The following is a 17,990-nucleotide window of genomic DNA, read 5'->3' on the forward strand; positions in this document are numbered from 1 at the left end:
CTCCTGACTCCAGGGAACATTAATTGACAGGAGCTCATCAAACGCCTCCATACCTACACTGAAACCAAGCACCACACAAGGGCCAACAAGTTCCAGAGCAAGACATACCAAGCAAATTCTCCAGAAACAAAGGAACACAGGCCTGAGCTCCAATATACAGGCTGCCCAAAGTTGCCCAAAGAAATCCAGCTCCACCTACCAGAACACCGACACAAGCTTCCCTAACCAAGAAACCTTGACAAGCCACCTGTACAACCCCACCCACAGCGAGGAAACTCCACAGTAAAGAGAACTCCACAGACTGCCAGAATACAGAAAGGACACCCCAAACACATCAATATAAACAAGATGAAGAGACAGAGGAATACCCAGCAGGTAAAGGAACAGGATAAATGCCCACCAAACCAAACAAAAGAGGGAGAGATAGGGAATCTACCTGATAAAGAATTCCGAATAATGATAGTGAAAATGATCCAAAATCTTGAAATCAAAATGGAATCACAGATAAATAGTCTGGAGACAAGGATCGAGAAGATGCAAGAAAGGTTTAACAAGGACCTAGAAGAAATAAAAAAGAGTCAATATATAATGAATAATGCACTAAATGAGATCAAAAACACTCTGGAGGCAACAAATAGTAGATTAACAGAGGCAGAAGATAGGATTAGTGAATTAGAAGATAGAATGGTAGAAATAAATGAATCAGAGAGGAAAAAAGAAAAACGAATTAAAAGAAATGAGGACAATCTCAGAGACCTCCAGGACAGTGTTAAATGCCCCAACATTCGAATCATAGGAGTCCCAGAAGAAAGAAGACAAAAAGAAAGACCATGAGAAAATACTTGAGGAGATAATCATTGAAAACGTCCCTAAAATGGGGAAGGAAATAATCACTCAAGTCCAAGAAACCCAGAGAGTCCCAAACAGGATAAACCCAAGGCGAAACACCCCAAGACACATATTAATCAAATTAACAAAGGTCAAACACAAAGAACAAATATTAAAAGCATCAAGGGAAAAACAACAAATAACACACAAGGGGATTCCCATGAGGATAACAGATGATCTTTCAATAGAAACTCTTTAAGCTAGGAGGGAATGGCAAGACATACTTAAAATGATGAAAGAAAATAACCTACAGCCCAGATTACTGTACCCAGCAAGGATCTCATTCAAATATGAAGGAGAAATCAAAAGCTTTACAGACAAGCAAAAGCTGAGAGAATTCAGCACCACCAAACCAGCTCTCCAACAAATGCTAAAGGATATTCTTTAGACAGGAAACACAAAAAGGGTGTATAAACTCCAACGCAAAACAATAAAGCAAATGGCAATGGGATCATACTTATCAATAATTACCTTAAACGTAAATGGGTTGAATGCCCCAACCAAAAGACAAAGACTGGCTGAATGGATACAAAAACAAGACCCCTATATATGTTGTCTACAAGAGACCCACCTCAAAACAGGGGACACATACAGACTGAAAGTGAAGGGCTGAAAAAAGATTTTCCATGCAAATAGAGACCAAAAGAAAGCAGGAGTAGCAATACTCATATCAGATAAAATAGACTTTAAAACGAAGGCTGTGAAAAGAGACAAAGAAGGACACTACATAATGATCAAAGGATCAATCCAAGAAGAAGATATAACAATTATAAATATATATGCACCCAACATAGGAGCACCACAATATGTAAGACAAATGCTAACAAGTATGAAAGGGGAAATTAACAATAACACAATAATAGTGGGAGGCTTTAATACCCCACTCACACCTATGGATAGATCAACTAAACAGAAAATTAACAAGAAAACACAAACTTTAAACGATACAATAGACCAGTTAGACCTAATTGATATCTATAGGACATTTCACCCCAAAACAATGAATTTCACCTTTTTCTCAAGTGCACATGGAACCTTCTCCAGGATAGCTCACATCCTGGGCCATAAATCTAGCCTTGGTAAATTCAAAAAAATTGAAATCATTCCAAGCATCTTTTCTGACCACAATGCAGTAAGATTAGATCTCAATTACAGGAGAAAAACTATTAAAAATTCCAGTATATGGAGGCTGAACAACATGCTGCTGAATAACCAACAAATCACAGAAGAAATAAAAAAAGAAATCAAAATATGCATAGAAACGAAAATGAAAACACAACAACCCAAAACCTGTTGGACACTGTAAAAGCAGTGCTAAGGGGAAAGTTCATAGCAATACAGGCATACCTCAAGAAACAAGAAAAAAGTCAAATAAATAACCTAACTCTACACCTAAAGCAACTAGAAAAGGAAGAAATGAAGAACCCCAGAGTTAGTAGAAGGAAAGAAACCTTAAAAATTAGGGCAGAAATAAATGCAAAAGAAACAAAAGAGACCATAGCAAAAATCAACAAAGCCAAAAGCTGGTTCTTTGAAAGGGTAAATAAAATTGACAAACCATTAGCTATACTCATCAAGAAACAAAGGGAGAAAAATCAAATCAATAAAATTAGAAATGAAAATGGAGAGATCACAACAGACAACACAGAAATACAAAGGATCATAAGAGACTACTATCAGCAATTATATGCCAATAAAATGGACAACGTGGAAGAAATGGACAAATTCTTAGAAAAGTACAACTTTCCAAAACTGAACCAGGAAGAAATAGAAAATCTTAACAGATCCATCACAAGCACGGAAATTGAAACTATAATCAGAAATCTTCCAGCAAACAAAAGCCCAGGTCCAGACAGCTTCACAGCTGAATTCTACCAAAAATTTAGAGAAGAGCTAACACCTATTCTACTCAAACTCTTCCAGAAAACTGCAGAGGAAGGTAAACTTCCAAACTCATTCTATGAGGCCACCATCACCCTAATACCAAAACCTGACAAAGATGCCACAAAAAAAGAAAACTACAGGCCAATATCACTGATGAACACAGATGCAAAAATCCTTTAAAAAATTCTAGCAATCAGAATCCAACAACACATTAAAAAGATCATACACCATGACCAAGTGGGCTTTATCCCAGGGGTGCAAGAATTCTTCAATATCTGCAAATCAATCAATGTAATACACCACATTAACAAATTGAAAAATAAAAGCCATATGATTATCTCAATAGGTGCAGAGAAAGCCTTTGACAAAATTCAACATCCATTTATGATAAAAACTCTCCAGAAAGCAGGAATAGAAGGAACATACCTCAACATAATAAAAGCTATATATGACAAACCCATAGCAAACATTATCCTCAATGGTGAAAAAATTGAAAGCATTTCCCCTAAAGTCAGGAACAAGACAAGGGGGCCCACTTTCACCATTACTATTCAACATAGTTTTGGAAGTTTTGGCCACAGCAATCAGAGCAGAAAAAGAAATAAAAGGAATCCAAATTGGAAAAGAAGAAGTAAAACTCTCACTGTTTGCAGATGACATGATCCTCTACAAAGAAAACCCTAAAGACTCCACCAGAAAATTACTAGAGCTAATCAATGAATATAATAAAGTTGCAGGATATAAAATCAACACACAGAAATCCCTTGCATTCCTATACACTAATAATGAGAAAATAGAAAGAGAAATTAAGGAAACAATTCCATTCACCATTGCAATGAAAAGAATAAAATACTTAGGAATATATCTACCTAAAGAAACTAAAGACCTATATATAGAAAACTATAAAACACTGGTGAAAGAAATCAAAGAGAACACTAATAGATGGAGAAATATACCATGTTCATGGATAGGAAGAATCAATGTAGTGAAAATGAGTATACTACCCAAAGCAATCTATAGATTCAATGCAATCCCTATCAAGCTACCAACGGTATTTTTCACAGAGCTAGAACAAATAATTTCACAATTTGTATGGAAATACAAAAAACCTTGAATAGCCAAAGCAATCTTGAGAAAGAAGAATGGAACTGGAGGAATAAACCTGCCTGATTTCAGGCTCTACTACAAAGCCACAGTCTTCAAGACAGTATGGTACTGGCACAAAGACAGAAATATAGATCAATGGAACAAAATAGAAAGCCCAGAGATAAATCCATGCACCTATGGACACCTTATCTTTGACAAAGGAGGCAAGAATATACAATGGAGAAAAGACAATCTCTTTAAAAAGTGGTGCTGGGAAAACTGGTCAACCACTTGTAAAAGAATGAAACTAGAACACTTTCTAACACCATACACAAAAATAAACTCAAAATGGATTAAAGATCTAAATGTAAGACCAGAAACTATAAAACTCCTAGAGGAGAACATGGGCAAAACACTACGACATACATCACAGCAGGATCCTCTATGACCCACCTCCCAGAATATTGGAAATAAAAGCAAAAATAAACAAATGGGACCTAATTAAACTTAAAAGCTTCTGCACCACAAAGGAAACTATAAGCAAGGTGAAAAGACAGCCTTCAGAATGGGAGAAAATAATAGCAAATGAAGCAACTGACAAACAACTAATCTCAAAAATATACAAACAACTCCTGCAGCTCAATTCCAGAAAAATAAACAACCCAATCAAAAAATGGGCCAAAGAACTAAATAGACATTTCTCCAAAGAAGACATACAGATGGCTAACAAACACATGAAAAGATGCTCAGCATCACTCATTATCAGAGAAATGCAAATCAAAACCACAATGAGGTATCATTTCACACCAGTCAGAATGGCTGCGATCCAAAAGTCTACAAGCAATAAATGCTGGAGAGGGTGTGGAGAAAAGGGAACCCTCTTACACTGTTGGTGGGAATGCAAACTAGTACAGCCACTATGGAGAACAGTGTGGAGATTCCTTAAAAAACTGGAAATAGAACTGCCTTATGACCCAGCAATCCCACTGCTGGGCATACACACTGAGGAAACCAGAATTGAAAGAGACACGTGTACCCCAATGTTCATCACAGCACTGTTTATAATAGCCAGGATATGGAAGCAACCTAGAAGTCCATCAGCAGATGAATGGATAAGAAAGCTGTGGTACATATACACAATGGAGTATTACGGAGCCATTAAAAAGAATACATTTGAATCAGTTCTAATGAGGTGGATGAAACCGGAGCCTATTATACAGAGTGAAGTAAGCCAGAAAGAAAAACACTAATACAGTATACTAACGCATATATATGGAATTTAGAAACATGGTAATGATAACCCTGTATGCAAGACAGCAAAAGAGACACTGATGTATAGAACAGTCTTTTGGACTCTGTGGGAGAGGGAGAGGGTGGGATGATTTGGGAGAATGGCATTGAAACTTGTATAATATCATATATGAAACGAATCGCCAGTCCAGGTTCGAAGCATGATACTGGATGCTTGGGGCTGGTGCACTGGGATGACCCAGAGGGATGGTATGGGGAGGGATGTGGGAGAGGGATTCAGAATGGGAAACACGTGTATACCTGTGGCGGATTCATGTTGATGTATGGCAAAACCAATACAATATTGTAAAGTTATTAGTTCAGTTCAGTTCAGTTCAGTTGCTCAGTTGTGACTGACTCTTTGTGACCCCATGAATTGCCGGGCCTCCCTGTCCATCACCAACTCCTGGAGTTCACTCAAACGCACATCCATCGAGTCGGTGATGCCATCCAGCCATCTCATCCTCTGTCATCGCCTTCTTCTCCTACCCCCAATCCCTCCCAGCATCAGAGTCTTTTCCAATGAGTCAACTCTTCGCATGAGGTGGCCAAAGTACTGGAGTTTCAGCTTTAGCATTATTCCTTCCAAAGAACACAGGGCTGATCTCCTTTAGAATGGACTGGTTGAATCTCCTTGCAGTCCAAGGGACTCTCAAGAGTCTTCTCCAACACCACAGTTCAAAAGCATCAATTCTTCGGCACTCAGCTTTCTTCACAGTCCAACTCTCACATCCATACATGACCATTGGAAAACCATGGCCTTGACTAGACGGACCTTTGTTGGCAAAGTAATGTCTCTGCTTTTTAATATGCTGTCTAGGTTGGTCATAACTTTCCTTCTAAGGAGTAAGCGTCTTTTAATTTCATGGCTGCAATCACCATCTGCAGTGATTTTGGAGCCCCCCAAAATAAAGTCTGACACTGTTTCCACTGTTTCCCTATCTATTTCCCATGAAGTGATGGGACCGGATGCCATGATTTTCGTTTTCTGAATGTTGAGCTTTAAGTAATTAACCTCCAATTAAAATAAATAAATGTATATTAAAAAAAAAAAAGAACCAACCTGGAGCCTTCTGGAGGGGAGTGCCACCAAGGGTTCACCCCAAGTGGCTCAGCACCCATTCCTGCCGAAAGGAAAAGCAAAACCGGAGAGACAGGTCCTGTAATAGACCTGTGCACTCAGCCCCCAGTGGCTCCATTCCTGCTCCTGACACCCAGTCCAGCAGCCACCCCCTCCCCCCACAGCCTGTGTGCTTCTGGAGAATTCCCAGGGTGTGGGCTAAGGGTAATCTTAAAACTTGTGCCATCCTGCATTCAGGAACCCAACTATGATCTGATCAGCAGGCAGCTTTTTTTCTGATAATAGGAACTGGTTCAAGAATGGGTGTGTCAATAAGACTCAGGTCAACAAGACTCAAGACAAGATTTTCTGGGGACTCCTGGGGAAAAAAAAATCAAAATCTTTGAGAGCCACTGGAATAGATGTTCTGTTATCCTGTGGACATTGCAAGGTGCAGATGTCAGCCTGAAGCTGGAGCAGTCAGCTTGTGGCCACCCTAAGGCTCAAATGAACAGGAGAGGTGCAAAGAGCTGAGAGGATAGATCAAGCAAAGAGATGGAGCAGGAGCCTTGATTGAACCTTGCCTGACCTCCAATCCACTCCTAGAACTTGCATCGGTGATCCGAGCCAATAAATTCTACCCTACAGTTTAAATCAAAGTTGGATTTTCTGCTACTTGCCAGCAAAAGCATCTGGACTGACACAGCCTCCTTTGTTGATTGTATTCTGAGGGCCCTGCCATTCTCAGCCACTCCACCTGACAGCTGAGGAAATCTATCACCTAAGGACTGGCCCAGCACAGCCCGAGGGCAGCATCCACCAGCAGAAATCAGCAGTTGGAGGTGGAGGGAAAGTCAGCCTCTGTCTCGTGTCTCGCGGGGGAGGAAACTGAGGCTGTGGGAAGTGATGGACCAGGCGTGAATCAGGCACGGGGGTCTCGCAGCTCAGCACCCTCCCGGCCCCTCTGGCCTAGCTCAGCTCATTGCATGACCAGCAGACGACCCCGGGAGGTGTTCCTGTGATGGCCGGGGGTCCCCACCCTTGGGGAAGCTAACACCGTGGAGCTGGCATTCATGGGGGCCCAGGGCCCACCTTCCCCGAGCTCTCATCTTCCCATTTCAGAACGCTGAAGGGGTAGAACGACTCTACGGATGGTCTTAACACCTGTGACCTTGAGTCCTCTCCTGAGCTTTTCAGAACTCTCCCTAGAAATATCAGAGCTGGAGGCAGGCTCCCCTCTCATACTGTGGGGTCCCGGGACTGGAGCGTAGATGGGGACTCCCACACAACAGGAGTTGAATGGGGATCAGACTGACAAACTTATGCATTAAGTAGGTTCTGCTTACCCGACAATACAACTTCATAAAGACCTAGAACTTTTAGATTCCTCACAGTCTCCCATGGCCCCACAAGGAGAGCAGTCCCCAGCCCCGCCCCAGCCCGCCTCACACCAGGATGCGTGCCCACGTGGAGACCTCGCCTGTGTGTCCAAGCTCCATCGATGACCCCTGCAGACAGCCTGAACCCGGCCACCACGCCCCTCATGCTGACAGGTGTGTGAGAGCCACACTCAGGAGGACAGGCGTGCAGAGAGGGCCACGCGGCCCTGCAAACAAGCTCAGGACCACTCAGGTGGGAGCAGGGTGTCCTGGTACCTGCAGCCTTGTGGGGAGGCTCACAGCCAGAGGAAAGTCAGAACAGTGCCCCCCAAGGACTGGGACCCAGGACGTGGCCCCTCCTGGCCAGCTCCGAGGGCAGTATTGGACCTGCTTTCTTTCCTACAGGGGATGGTAGAACAAGGTTGTGGCAGGGCTGGCTGAGCAAACTGGGCTCGTTTGGGCTTGGTGCCCTGGGACATGAGTTTCCTCCTGGGGGAGCAGGACTCCTTCCCATTCTAGAACCCTCTGTGGAGTCTGGGAAACAGACTTGATTTCAGAGCCCTCATCCCATCCAGGAGTCCTAGGAGGACAGCAGCCCAAACCCCCAGGGAAGAGACAGACACAGCTGGGAAGTACAGGGCCTTTTATTTCTTGATTTCCCATCCGGAGATGCCGGGATGAAGGCGGTGGCTTCACATGGGACAGATGTGGGCCGTGGAATATCAATCAGCCCAGGACTTGCAATAGAGGCGGAAGGACCCAGACTGCCCAACGCGTCCACCTCTGGGGACACCACCCCGGGGCCCACCCCGCCCACGACAGGCCAGCAGCACAACTGCCAAGAGCCTAGGACGCTGGCACGCTGAACAGTCTGTACACACGGGCGGGAGGGGTCGTCCATCTGGGAGCAAATAGGTCCATGAGGTTTGCAGTGGGGAAGACGTGTCTCCCAACAACAGCTAAGCCCCACTCAGAGGATACGACGGTGGAAGGCAGCTCAGGGACGCGCGGGACTAGCGATCCTGTAGAAACGGGGCTCAGGCACGCGCACACGAGGACAAAGCCACGCGCCACGCAGACCAGGAGGGAGGTCCCAGGGCTCCCAGAGCGGCGCCCAGGACAGACGCCGGCGCGGCCCACAGCTCGCAATCGGTGGCGCGGCCCGGACGGGAAAGCCCGACAGCACAGCTGCTGGCGCACGTCCTGACGGAGAGATGGACACTGGCACGTTCACAGGACGGAGGCTGCTCGCGCAGAGCCAGGGGAGGTCAGGACGGCGCCCGGGCTGGAAGCTCTGACAGCGGCCCCTTCGGGAAACTTAGAGGAAAATGCCGATGCTCTGCGCTTGTCCGCGCGGCTGCAGAGCGCGGGGTGGGCCGCCGCCCCAGTACTTATTCACATTTGGGTCGCTTGCCTGGGGAACCGCCTCCGCTTGAGGCCGTGGCCAGCTCGGGGGGCGGGGATCTCTCGGCGGGCCAAGATCTGGGCCCACCTCCAGAGAACCCCTCTCCCTACCCGGTGGTTCCCAGGCCCGGGGAGCCCCCCGCCAGCGGCCGGGGAGATGCCCGCGTTTCCAGAGATCAGAGGGGCGGAGAGGCTGCCCCCCCGGACGCCCCCCGCGGATGGGAGCAAACAGTCTGTGTGTGCCTAACAGTGCGGAGCCGAGTCTGCGACGTGGGGAAGGCAAAGCGCCCTGCCGACATGTATATTCGTCCCCGCCGCAAGGTCGCGCTGGGTGCGGGGTGGAGGCCCGGGGCTTGCGGGTGAAGACAGGGCGCAGGGGTCCTCGGTTCCTCCCGTCGGCCTGCGTTACAAGCTTGTCTTAGCAGCGAGAGTTTGTCCTTGTTTCTGTGGCACGGAGGCGGTGGACACTGGACCAGATCGGGGCGAGGTCAGTCAGTCTGCCGAGGGCGGAAAAGCTGCTGGCGGCGCTGCGGGCCGCCGCCTCCTCCCGGGGGTCCTCAGGTGAAGTAGCGGCAGGGCGTGGAGTCGATGAAGCAGTACGGGGTGCATCGCAGGTCTCCGTACGACCTGGGGGAGGACACGGGGCAGTGGGCAGGAGCCCGGGATGCAGCCACGTCCTGGGACTCTGCTGCAACCTCGGCACACGGCTGCTCCCCCTGCCAGCTGCCTAAGGGCCTGGGGCAGCCGGGTCCAGGCCTCCGGGGCTTTCTCCCTTGAGCACAGCAGAGAGGTCTGGGGGCACGGGCTTGGTGGGTAGCCTTGCCCTGGACGCAGCCTCTCGGAGACAACCGCCACCTCCTCCTCCAGCGCCACCCTTAGACCGCTCTGTACTATTTCTCAGCTGTCTATTTTGGCAGCCACTGGCCAGAGATCTTGAAACAAAGTGGGCCTGAAGAACTGGATTCTTAACTTTATCTAAACAGCTTACCTGTGTAGCTATTTAAAGACTACAGCTACCAAGTTGCAGAGCATGGCCTACACCTACACAAGGCCCAGTGCTAATTCTGAGATTCTGTCTTACCTCACGCCTATTTTCGCAAGCATGCCCCGAGGCTTCTTGGGATTAAGAGAGTAACAGCAGGGAGCCAGGGTAAGTCCTGGGCTCCATGCCACTCTGCACCCCAGGTCTGATTACCCACGCCCAGTGGTCTCCATAGGCCATCAGCCAGCTCAGACCCTTCGCCAACTCTCTGGCGGGGCCTGGCAGGAGCCTCCCTACTTCAGAGAAGGGTGGTGCACGCAGACACACACAGAGGCGGCGGGGTCTTGGCCCAGCCTGCGGTGCTTGAAATAGGGGTGACAACAAGTCTGAGCTCTTCCCCCCAGTTGGATTTGTTGCTGTGCATTTGGGGGTGGGCATCAGGAGACCCTCCTCCTTGGAGGATAGGGGCGGGCCTGGGGCCTGTTCCCCAGCCCTCCCCAGGGCTTGGGTCCAATCCCACAGAGGAGGGCAGCTGGAGGGAATAAGGGCTGGAGAGGCAGATCCCTGAGGGCCCAGCTGTCCACTCTGGGGCCACGCGAGAGGCAGGCCGGGGCCTGGGGGAGCAGCGGCCTCCCCAGCTTTCCTAGAAGCCCCGCAGTCCTGGTCCGGTGAGGTTTGGGGCAAGGGGGCGCCATTCTGCTTGAACAGAGTTCAAGAGACCCCCACCTCGCAGGGCAGAGGCCTCCCCTGGGCGCGAGAGATGTCTTCGTGGAGGCCAGGACACCGGCGTGCTTGTCCTAAGCCACACGGCCGCCCACTGAGGGGGCCTCAGAAACAACTGCCGGGGTGCCGGCAGGAATGCTGCATTTCTGGGGTTCTCTTGGAGGAGCCGAGGTCAGCAAAGTGAGGTACTAATGCTGGCGGGGCCTCCACGGCAGCCGCTGGCCCACCGGGCAGTTCCGGAGAGTTCAGGGTACAGATGCCTGCCCTCCGCCCTGGGCCTTGCTCCAAGGGCGTGCCTGCTTCTCTGGAGACCAGGCCGGTCCCGGGAGAAGTGGGGGAAAGAGCTGCTGAGCCCGAGCCATGGGGGTCTCAGAGGTGGTGGCCCCCCGACTCCAGGACCCACGTGGGGCTGGGTCACACGGCTGTGCTGACACAGCGCCCCGACGTGAGCCGGGGATGCATGACCTGAACTGGGGCTGCGTATGTTGTGAGCCAGGGCTGCGTGACGTGACCCGGGGCTGTGTGTGTCCTGAGTCAGGGCAGCGTGATGTGAGCTGGGGCTGCATGACGTAATCTGGGGCTGCGTGTGTTGTGAGTTGGGGTGGCATGACGTGAGCCGGGGTGGCTGTGACATGAGTTGGGGCTGCATAACGTGAGTTGGGGTTAGCATATTAAAAAGCAGAGACATTACTTTGCCAACAAAGGTCCATCTAGTCAAGGCTATGGTTTTTCCAGTGGTCATGTATGGATATGAGAGTTGGACTGTGAAGAAAGCTGAGCATGGAAGAATTGATGCTTTTGAACTGTGGTGTTGGAGAAGACTCTTGAGAGTCCCTTGGATTGCAAGGAGCTCCAACCAGTCCATCCTAAAGGAGACCAGTCCTGGGTGTTCATTTGAAGGACTGATGCTGAGGCTGAAACTCCAATACTTTGGCCACCTCATGCGAAGAGTTGACTCATTGGAAAAAGACCCTGATGCTGGGAGGGACTGGGGGCAGGAGAAGGGGACGACAGAGGATGAGATGGTTGGATGGCATCACCGACTCTCTATGCATATGAGTTTGGGTGAACTCCGGGAGTTGGTGATGGACAGGGAGGCCTGGTGTGCTGCGATTCATGTGGTTGCAAAGAGTCGGACACGACTGAGCAGCTGAACTGAACTGAACGTGAGCAGGAGCTGCGTAACGTGAGCCAGCGCTGCGTGACGTGAGTTGGGGCTGTGTGACGTGAGCCGGGCCCCGGGGCTGCGTGTGACGTGAGCCGGGGCGGCGTGACGTGAGCTGGGGCTGCGTGTGTTGTGCGTCACCATTCCGCACTGTCCACAAAGCCGGGGCACACAGATGCTCAGGAAGGTATTTGTGAAGGAAAGAAGGGAGCCCGGGAGCGGTCAAGCCCACGAGGCGGTCCCTACCCGGGGAGATAGGTCTCGCAGGTCAGGTGGCCGAAGTCAGCGCCGTCGCAGTCCTCCACGCCCCGGTGCCGGTGGCCGTCTCCGCAGTAGGCCCGGCGGCAGCCTGGGGGGGACACAAGGGGGACACAGCCCTGAGGGGCCGGGGAGGGGACGGCCCGGCAGGACCACATGGCCGCAAGGGCCTTCCTCTCTCGCGCGGCCTTCCACAAGGGTCCAGACCCCAGCCCTACGGAAGGGGGGCGCTGGCCCTGGTCCAGGCCGCTGCGCGTCAGCCGATAGCCCACCCCAGCCTCCGTGTCCTTGTCCCAGCCTGGGGCCTGGACGCTGTCCCGCGTCGCGGGACCACTGCCGGTTCCCACACGGCAAGGGTCGGGAGACCGCGGGCCGGGGCTCAGTGATGGCCTCGGGGGCGGGGGTGGGGGTGGGGGTGGAGGGAGCCTCCAGGCGACCCTGCGTCCCCCGGAAGCCAGACCGCGTCTTCCACCAGCTCTGTTCTCGCCCGAGGGGAGGCGCCGGGAGTATGAACCCTCGTCTTTACAGGGGTGTCTGAGCCAATAGGGGCTTGAGACCCTTAGGCGGTCCTTCCTGCTGTGTCACCTCCACGAGGGGCCGGGGGCCTGCGGGCAGAGCCGGCCTCCTAGGAATCGCGGCCCCGAACCGTCAGGGGAAGAGCAGCTTCCAGGAGAAGCAGCTGCTTTACCCGCCTGCCCTACGTGCCCCGCTCCTCCCGCCGAGCTCCTGGCTGGCGAGGGACCCGCGCTGGGCACCTACGCGTTCCCGGCCCTGGACCGGAGCCCGGCTCCTCACCGCAGGGAGAAGCCGTGCAGGGAAGGGGAGTCAGGCCCCTACGGCACCCAGACTGTCCCTGTGACGTCGGCTCACAGGATCTCAAGACTTCAGCCATCCATGCCTGTCGCACCTAGTTTTCAGGGAAGCCCTCGGTCACCCCACTCACCACGTAGCCGCCCCTCTGAGATGGGGTGACTCCGTGGAGACGGGGTGACTCGGTGGCTTTCAGAGCCGCCTCCGAACTCTACCTTGACTCTGAAGCTCATGCTTTCCACCTCACCTCCTGCTTTCGTCCCTTGAGTTTTAAAAGAAGAGGGACCAGGGACGCTCCGGTGCTAGGCCGCCTGCCTGTCCTGGTCACGTCCGTGAGCCTGAGGGCCACTCGCAGCCCAGTTCCCTAGCGGTCGGCTCCGAGGACTCCGTCTGCTGAGAGGGAGCCCAATTCAGAGTCTCGGCTTCTCCCATCTGCCTCTCAGACCTCCTGCACCACCTTTGTCTCTCGATGAGAATGTGGATTTTGCCAAGAAGTAGGATTCAGGAAAAAGGGGAGGGCCCCGGGGCTTCTCTGGGGTCCAAACCCTTGACAGCAGCTCCATCACCATCCTCGGATGGTTGGGAGGGTTCACGTCTGGCCTGAGTGAGGACGGTCATCCCTTCTACCTGCCCAGTGCTGGCTCTGCTGCTGCTAAGTCACTTCAGTCATGTTCTATTCTGTGTGACCCCATAGACAGCAGCCCACGAGGCTCCTCTGTCCCTGGGATTCTCCAGGCAAGAATACTGGAGTGGGTTGCCACTTCCTTCTCCAATGCATGAAAGTGAAAAGTTAAAATGAAGTCGCTCAGTCGTGTCTGACTCTTAGCGACCCCATGGACTGTAGCCTACCAGGCTCCTCCGTCCATGGGATTTTTCAGGCAAGAGTTCTGGAGTGGGTTGCCGTTGCTGGCTCTAGAACCATCCAAAACCAGCGTGGCTGGTGTCCAGGGCCTGGCCTGATGGCAGCCCCGCGGTGGTGTGTGATGGTTCCCCTGAGCCGGGCCCCACTCACGGATGCAGTCGTCGCCTGCGTCTGCGTTCCCGTCGTCACACTCCTCCCCTGGCTGCAGGACCCCGTCCCCGCAGGAGCCGCGGTGGTCTCCAGGGTAGTCCCGGGGGTGGACAGGTGTCAGCTGGCCAGAGAAACACAGCGAAGTTACCAGGGATGGTGTGCCAGGCATCCCGGGGCGCCGGGGACAGAGGCTCTGGGTGGGCACAGGGCGGTGGGGGCTCCTGTCCCAGGGCCAGAGCTCTGTGCTCGGCGGAGAGGCTGGGCCGCGGGGAGCCCCGTCTGGAGACTGGACTCAGAGCAGAGGCTACAGGCAGGGGCCCTGGGCCCAGGGAGCTCTCAGAGGCCGGGTGAGAGGGGCGCTCAAGCCTCCACAGAAAGCTCTGCGCCCAGCCTCCCCTTCCTTTGGAGATGCGTCCCTCTGTGGAGCGCCACCTTGGGTACCTGGACGGGGAGCCAGCCAAAGCTGTCCTTGAAGTACAGGGACCTCTGGTCTCTGCGGAAGGCGATCGCGTTCTGGGTGTTCAGCCTCTCCAGTTCCTCCTGGTTGTTGACCACAAAGATCTGCCGGAGAACACACTGGTGAGGGTCCCAGAAAACACTTCCCCGGGGAGCAGGGCTTAAAGAGCCAGAGGAGGAAAAACAAGCCTTGTGGGGGGCCGGTGGTCAGTGGGAAGAGGGTTGGCATTTGCACTCTTGCATCCCTCCTGAAGTGAGGGCTAACGATTCCCACATCCTCCTAACCCGGTTCAGAATGTTTGAGTTAGGGATAAAAATATCCACCAGGTTTAAGATTTTTAAATCTTCAAAGTGTTACAAAGACTTCAATAAAAAGGTGATGTCATCTAATCAAGTATTTCAACATCTGGAAATGATTCTTAAAATTCTTAGACTCAAAGACATTTATGACAATGCTATTATATGAGGGAAAAGCTTGGAGCACTTGATCGGTTTCTGAAAATAGGGCTCTGGTTAAATAAATCATAGCACAGCCACGTGATGCATGGATTATTATGTATCCATTCGAACAATGAATTTATGTGCACGGTTTACTTCAAAGTAATCCAAAGGAGGGTGGGCTGTCATACATCAAGTGTAAAGAAGAAAGGAGATGAGCTGGGACTTGATCATTGTTGAACTTGGGTAAAGAGGACGTGGGGGTTCCTTAAACTATCTGTTTCTGCTTTTGTATTTACTTGCAATGTTCCATAATGTTTTTCTTTAAAAAAGACAGTCTAGTGGTTAGGACTCAGTGCTTTCACCGTCAGAGCCCAGGTTCAATCCCTGGTCAGGGAACTAAAATCCCGCAAGCCGGATGGCATGGCCCCCAAAAAAAAAAAACGATGCAGAAAATGCTCCACAGTGGACCCACAATGTTATCTTGGTTTTCTTCTTTGGATTTTCCCCTTATTTTCCAGTTTCCTATAACAAGTTTGTGCCCAGGGTAACAGGGAAATAAATTTTACTAAAAGGTTTTTACAAACCCCAGGGGGTCATCAATCATGTCATGAGTGGGGACCACCCCAGATTCCTCCCAGAAGAGCCTTACCACAGGAACTCGTGGGGAGCTGGGCCCGTACACAGACTCCCCATAGGAAGGGTTATTCACATTCATGGGGGGTCCACAAAGACATCTTCCTGGGGGCCCAGGAAATCCTCTTTCCCCCTTGGGTCCCATTACAAGTTGTCCTAGAAAGCAACAAACTGCTGTTACCAGAGCAAAGGAAAAGAAAAGCAAACAGCCCAGGGAGGCATCAGCAAGTTTCACGACAGAAAGAAGCCTGAAGTCCACAGTGTTTCAGAGAGGCCTAGAGGAGAGGTCTAGAGAGGTGCTTCTGGTCCAAGCTGTGGGTCCCCTAAACACGCTGAGCGTGGCAGCACCTTTGCCAACCCTCCTCCTCCCCTCCCTCTCTCTACAGTTTGGAGACTAGACACTCTACTCTCCAGACCCCCTTGCCCCTGGAGGTGACCATGTGCCACAGTGATGGCCAATGCAAGGTCTGTGGTGGGAGAAGGGTGAGCTTCTGGGAAAGTCTATCCTAATACGGGAGAAGCAGGGCTGGATGGGGACATAGCTTCCTCCTTCTTGCCTGGAAGACAGACAAGATGGCCGGTGCTGTAGCAGCTGTGCTGCAACCCTGAAGTAAAATAAGCCAGCATACAGGGATGGCAAGGGCCTTATGGGACCTGGGGCCCTGAGAGTGACACCTAGAGACTGAACCAAAGCCAGCCACTGTCTGCCCCTGGACTTCTTTGCTGTAGGAGGAAAACAATTCTCCTTTATGTTTGTGTGCTAAGTTTCTTCAGTCGTGTCCAACTCTTTGCGACCCTTTGGACTGTAGCCCACCAGGCTCCTCTGTCCATGAGATTCTCCAGGTAAGATTACTGAAGTGGGTTGCCATGTCCTCCTCCAGGGGACTTTCCCCACGCACAGATGGAAGCTGCGTCTCTTATGTCTCCTGCTTTGACCTGCGGGTTCTTTACCACGAGCACCACCTAAGAACTTCTTACTGATGAGCATGTTACTGGCTGATGACTTTCATTTTTTTTCTAATTCATTTTATTCTGTTATTATATATAGGAACTTTACAAAGGAAACTCTGAATGTGGGTTTCTTTGATTTCTTCTAGAAGAAAATGGGATGTTTGAAAATGCTCAGCCTATTTTTTTCTTCTCTGATTCTGAGAAGAGTGTCTGAAAAAGATATGATGCAGGGAAATTCATTCCCTGCAAGGTAGGAGACCTGCTAGGGTTGGTAATTCTCACCTTGACTTGTAAAGGCCCTGAACGCCCAGACCACACTCCAGACCAATTCCATCAGGACTGCTGAGAAGGGAACTCAGGCAGCTGCGCTTTTCAAAGCTCTTGCAGTGATTCCGTGAGCCCCGAGGCTTCGTGCCGCCGGGCTTGGGAAATGGTCTTCACACAAACCCCCTCCAGACTGTCCTCCTCTCAAGCCTCCATCCCCGCTCCATCCACCCCTCACCAGACACCTCCTCGCTCTCTCCTGATCCGGGTTCAGGAAGCCTTCCTGAGCTGTCCTGCTCACACTGAGGACAGTTCTGTGGTTCCCCATGCCCTATCTTATGTGTCTCTGTGATTCTGTTCCCCATGAGATCGCCAGGCCAGCAGTGTGTGTCTCCTGGAGGAGGGGACACTCACCTCCACAAGGGCAGGTGGATGCCTGTTTTCACTCACCAGGGCGTGGCACCCAGCAGGGGACACAGTGCATGTTTGATGTTTCGGATGAACGAACCCAGACGAACTAGCTCTTTCGAAAAGACTAGAGGTCCCGCTCTAGTTGGCAGAAAAATGCTAGAGCCAGGGCCATCCAACAGGAAAAGATGGACACTGAAAACAGAAATAAGTAGATACCCCTCCTTCTGGGAAATTAAGCAGGGGCTTGGAGACGAGCCAGCTGTTGGTTTCAGGCTGGACAGCTGTGCCCAGGGCAGTCAGCAACTGGGGCACAGTCTGCAGATCCCATGAGGGTGCGGAGAACATGACCCCAGGGGAGAGGTCTGGGTCAGAACCCCACAGAGGCAGCTGCAGCGGCAGGAGGAGACCCCCGCGGGGCCGCCCATACCCTGAGGCTTCCTGAGCCGGCGGACGGGTCGGAATGCTGTCAGCCTTCAGAGAAAGGAGGCTTGCCAGCATCTTACACCAAGTTATGGTCATTCGTCCTGACAAGAAATCAGACACAGTCTGGTAGGAATGCCAGTCTCATGTTCAGAGAGAGACTCCACCAGCTCAGGAACGTCCTGGGGCGTTTGCACCTGGGGCAATTGAGATGGGAGTGCCCTGTAACCAAGGATGGGAGAGCGTTATGGGGGCCACCTTCCAGCCGCCTGTGCGATCCCAACTTTTCCTCCAGAACTGTGGAGTCTGTCCCATTAATCCAGGGTGAGATTTGAATTCATGTCCACTTAACCCTAGGCTGTTCAAAAGACATACATCCAAGAATTACTGATGCGTGCAGGAAGCTGGCAATTCCCAGGTACCACGTTGATTCACTTATGCCCTGTCTGGGGGCAGGAAGGACTCCGCCAAAT

The 17,990-nt window shown here is 51.1% G+C and overlaps 1 protein-coding gene across 9 annotated transcripts in view; it reads right to left on the minus strand.

The window, feature by feature from the left end:
- Nucleotides 1–8,213: 8,213 nt before the first annotated feature.
- COLQ (collagen like tail subunit of asymmetric acetylcholinesterase) overlaps nt 8,214–17,990 on the minus strand; it is a 66,508-nt gene continuing 56,731 nt past the window's right edge. For all 9 annotated transcript variants that reach the window (XM_070797116.1, XM_070797111.1, XM_070797121.1 and 6 more), the window contains exons 13-17: nt 15,488–15,627; nt 14,383–14,502; nt 13,942–14,062; nt 12,108–12,210; nt 8,214–9,618 (exon numbers count right to left, since the gene is read on the minus strand). In XM_070797116.1, the coding sequence (XP_070653217.1) occupies nt 9,549–9,618; nt 12,108–12,210; nt 13,942–14,062; nt 14,383–14,502; nt 15,488–15,627 (554 nt within the window). In that variant the 3' untranslated portion in view covers nt 8,214–9,548. The remainder of the gene's footprint in view (nt 9,619–12,107; nt 12,211–13,941; nt 14,063–14,382; nt 14,503–15,487; nt 15,628–17,990) is intronic.

Source organism: Bos indicus, chromosome 1 (genome assembly GCF_029378745.1).
Source record: "Bos indicus isolate NIAB-ARS_2022 breed Sahiwal x Tharparkar chromosome 1, NIAB-ARS_B.indTharparkar_mat_pri_1.0, whole genome shotgun sequence".
In the NCBI taxonomy this organism is placed as follows: domain Eukaryota; kingdom Metazoa; phylum Chordata; class Mammalia; order Artiodactyla; family Bovidae; genus Bos; species Bos indicus.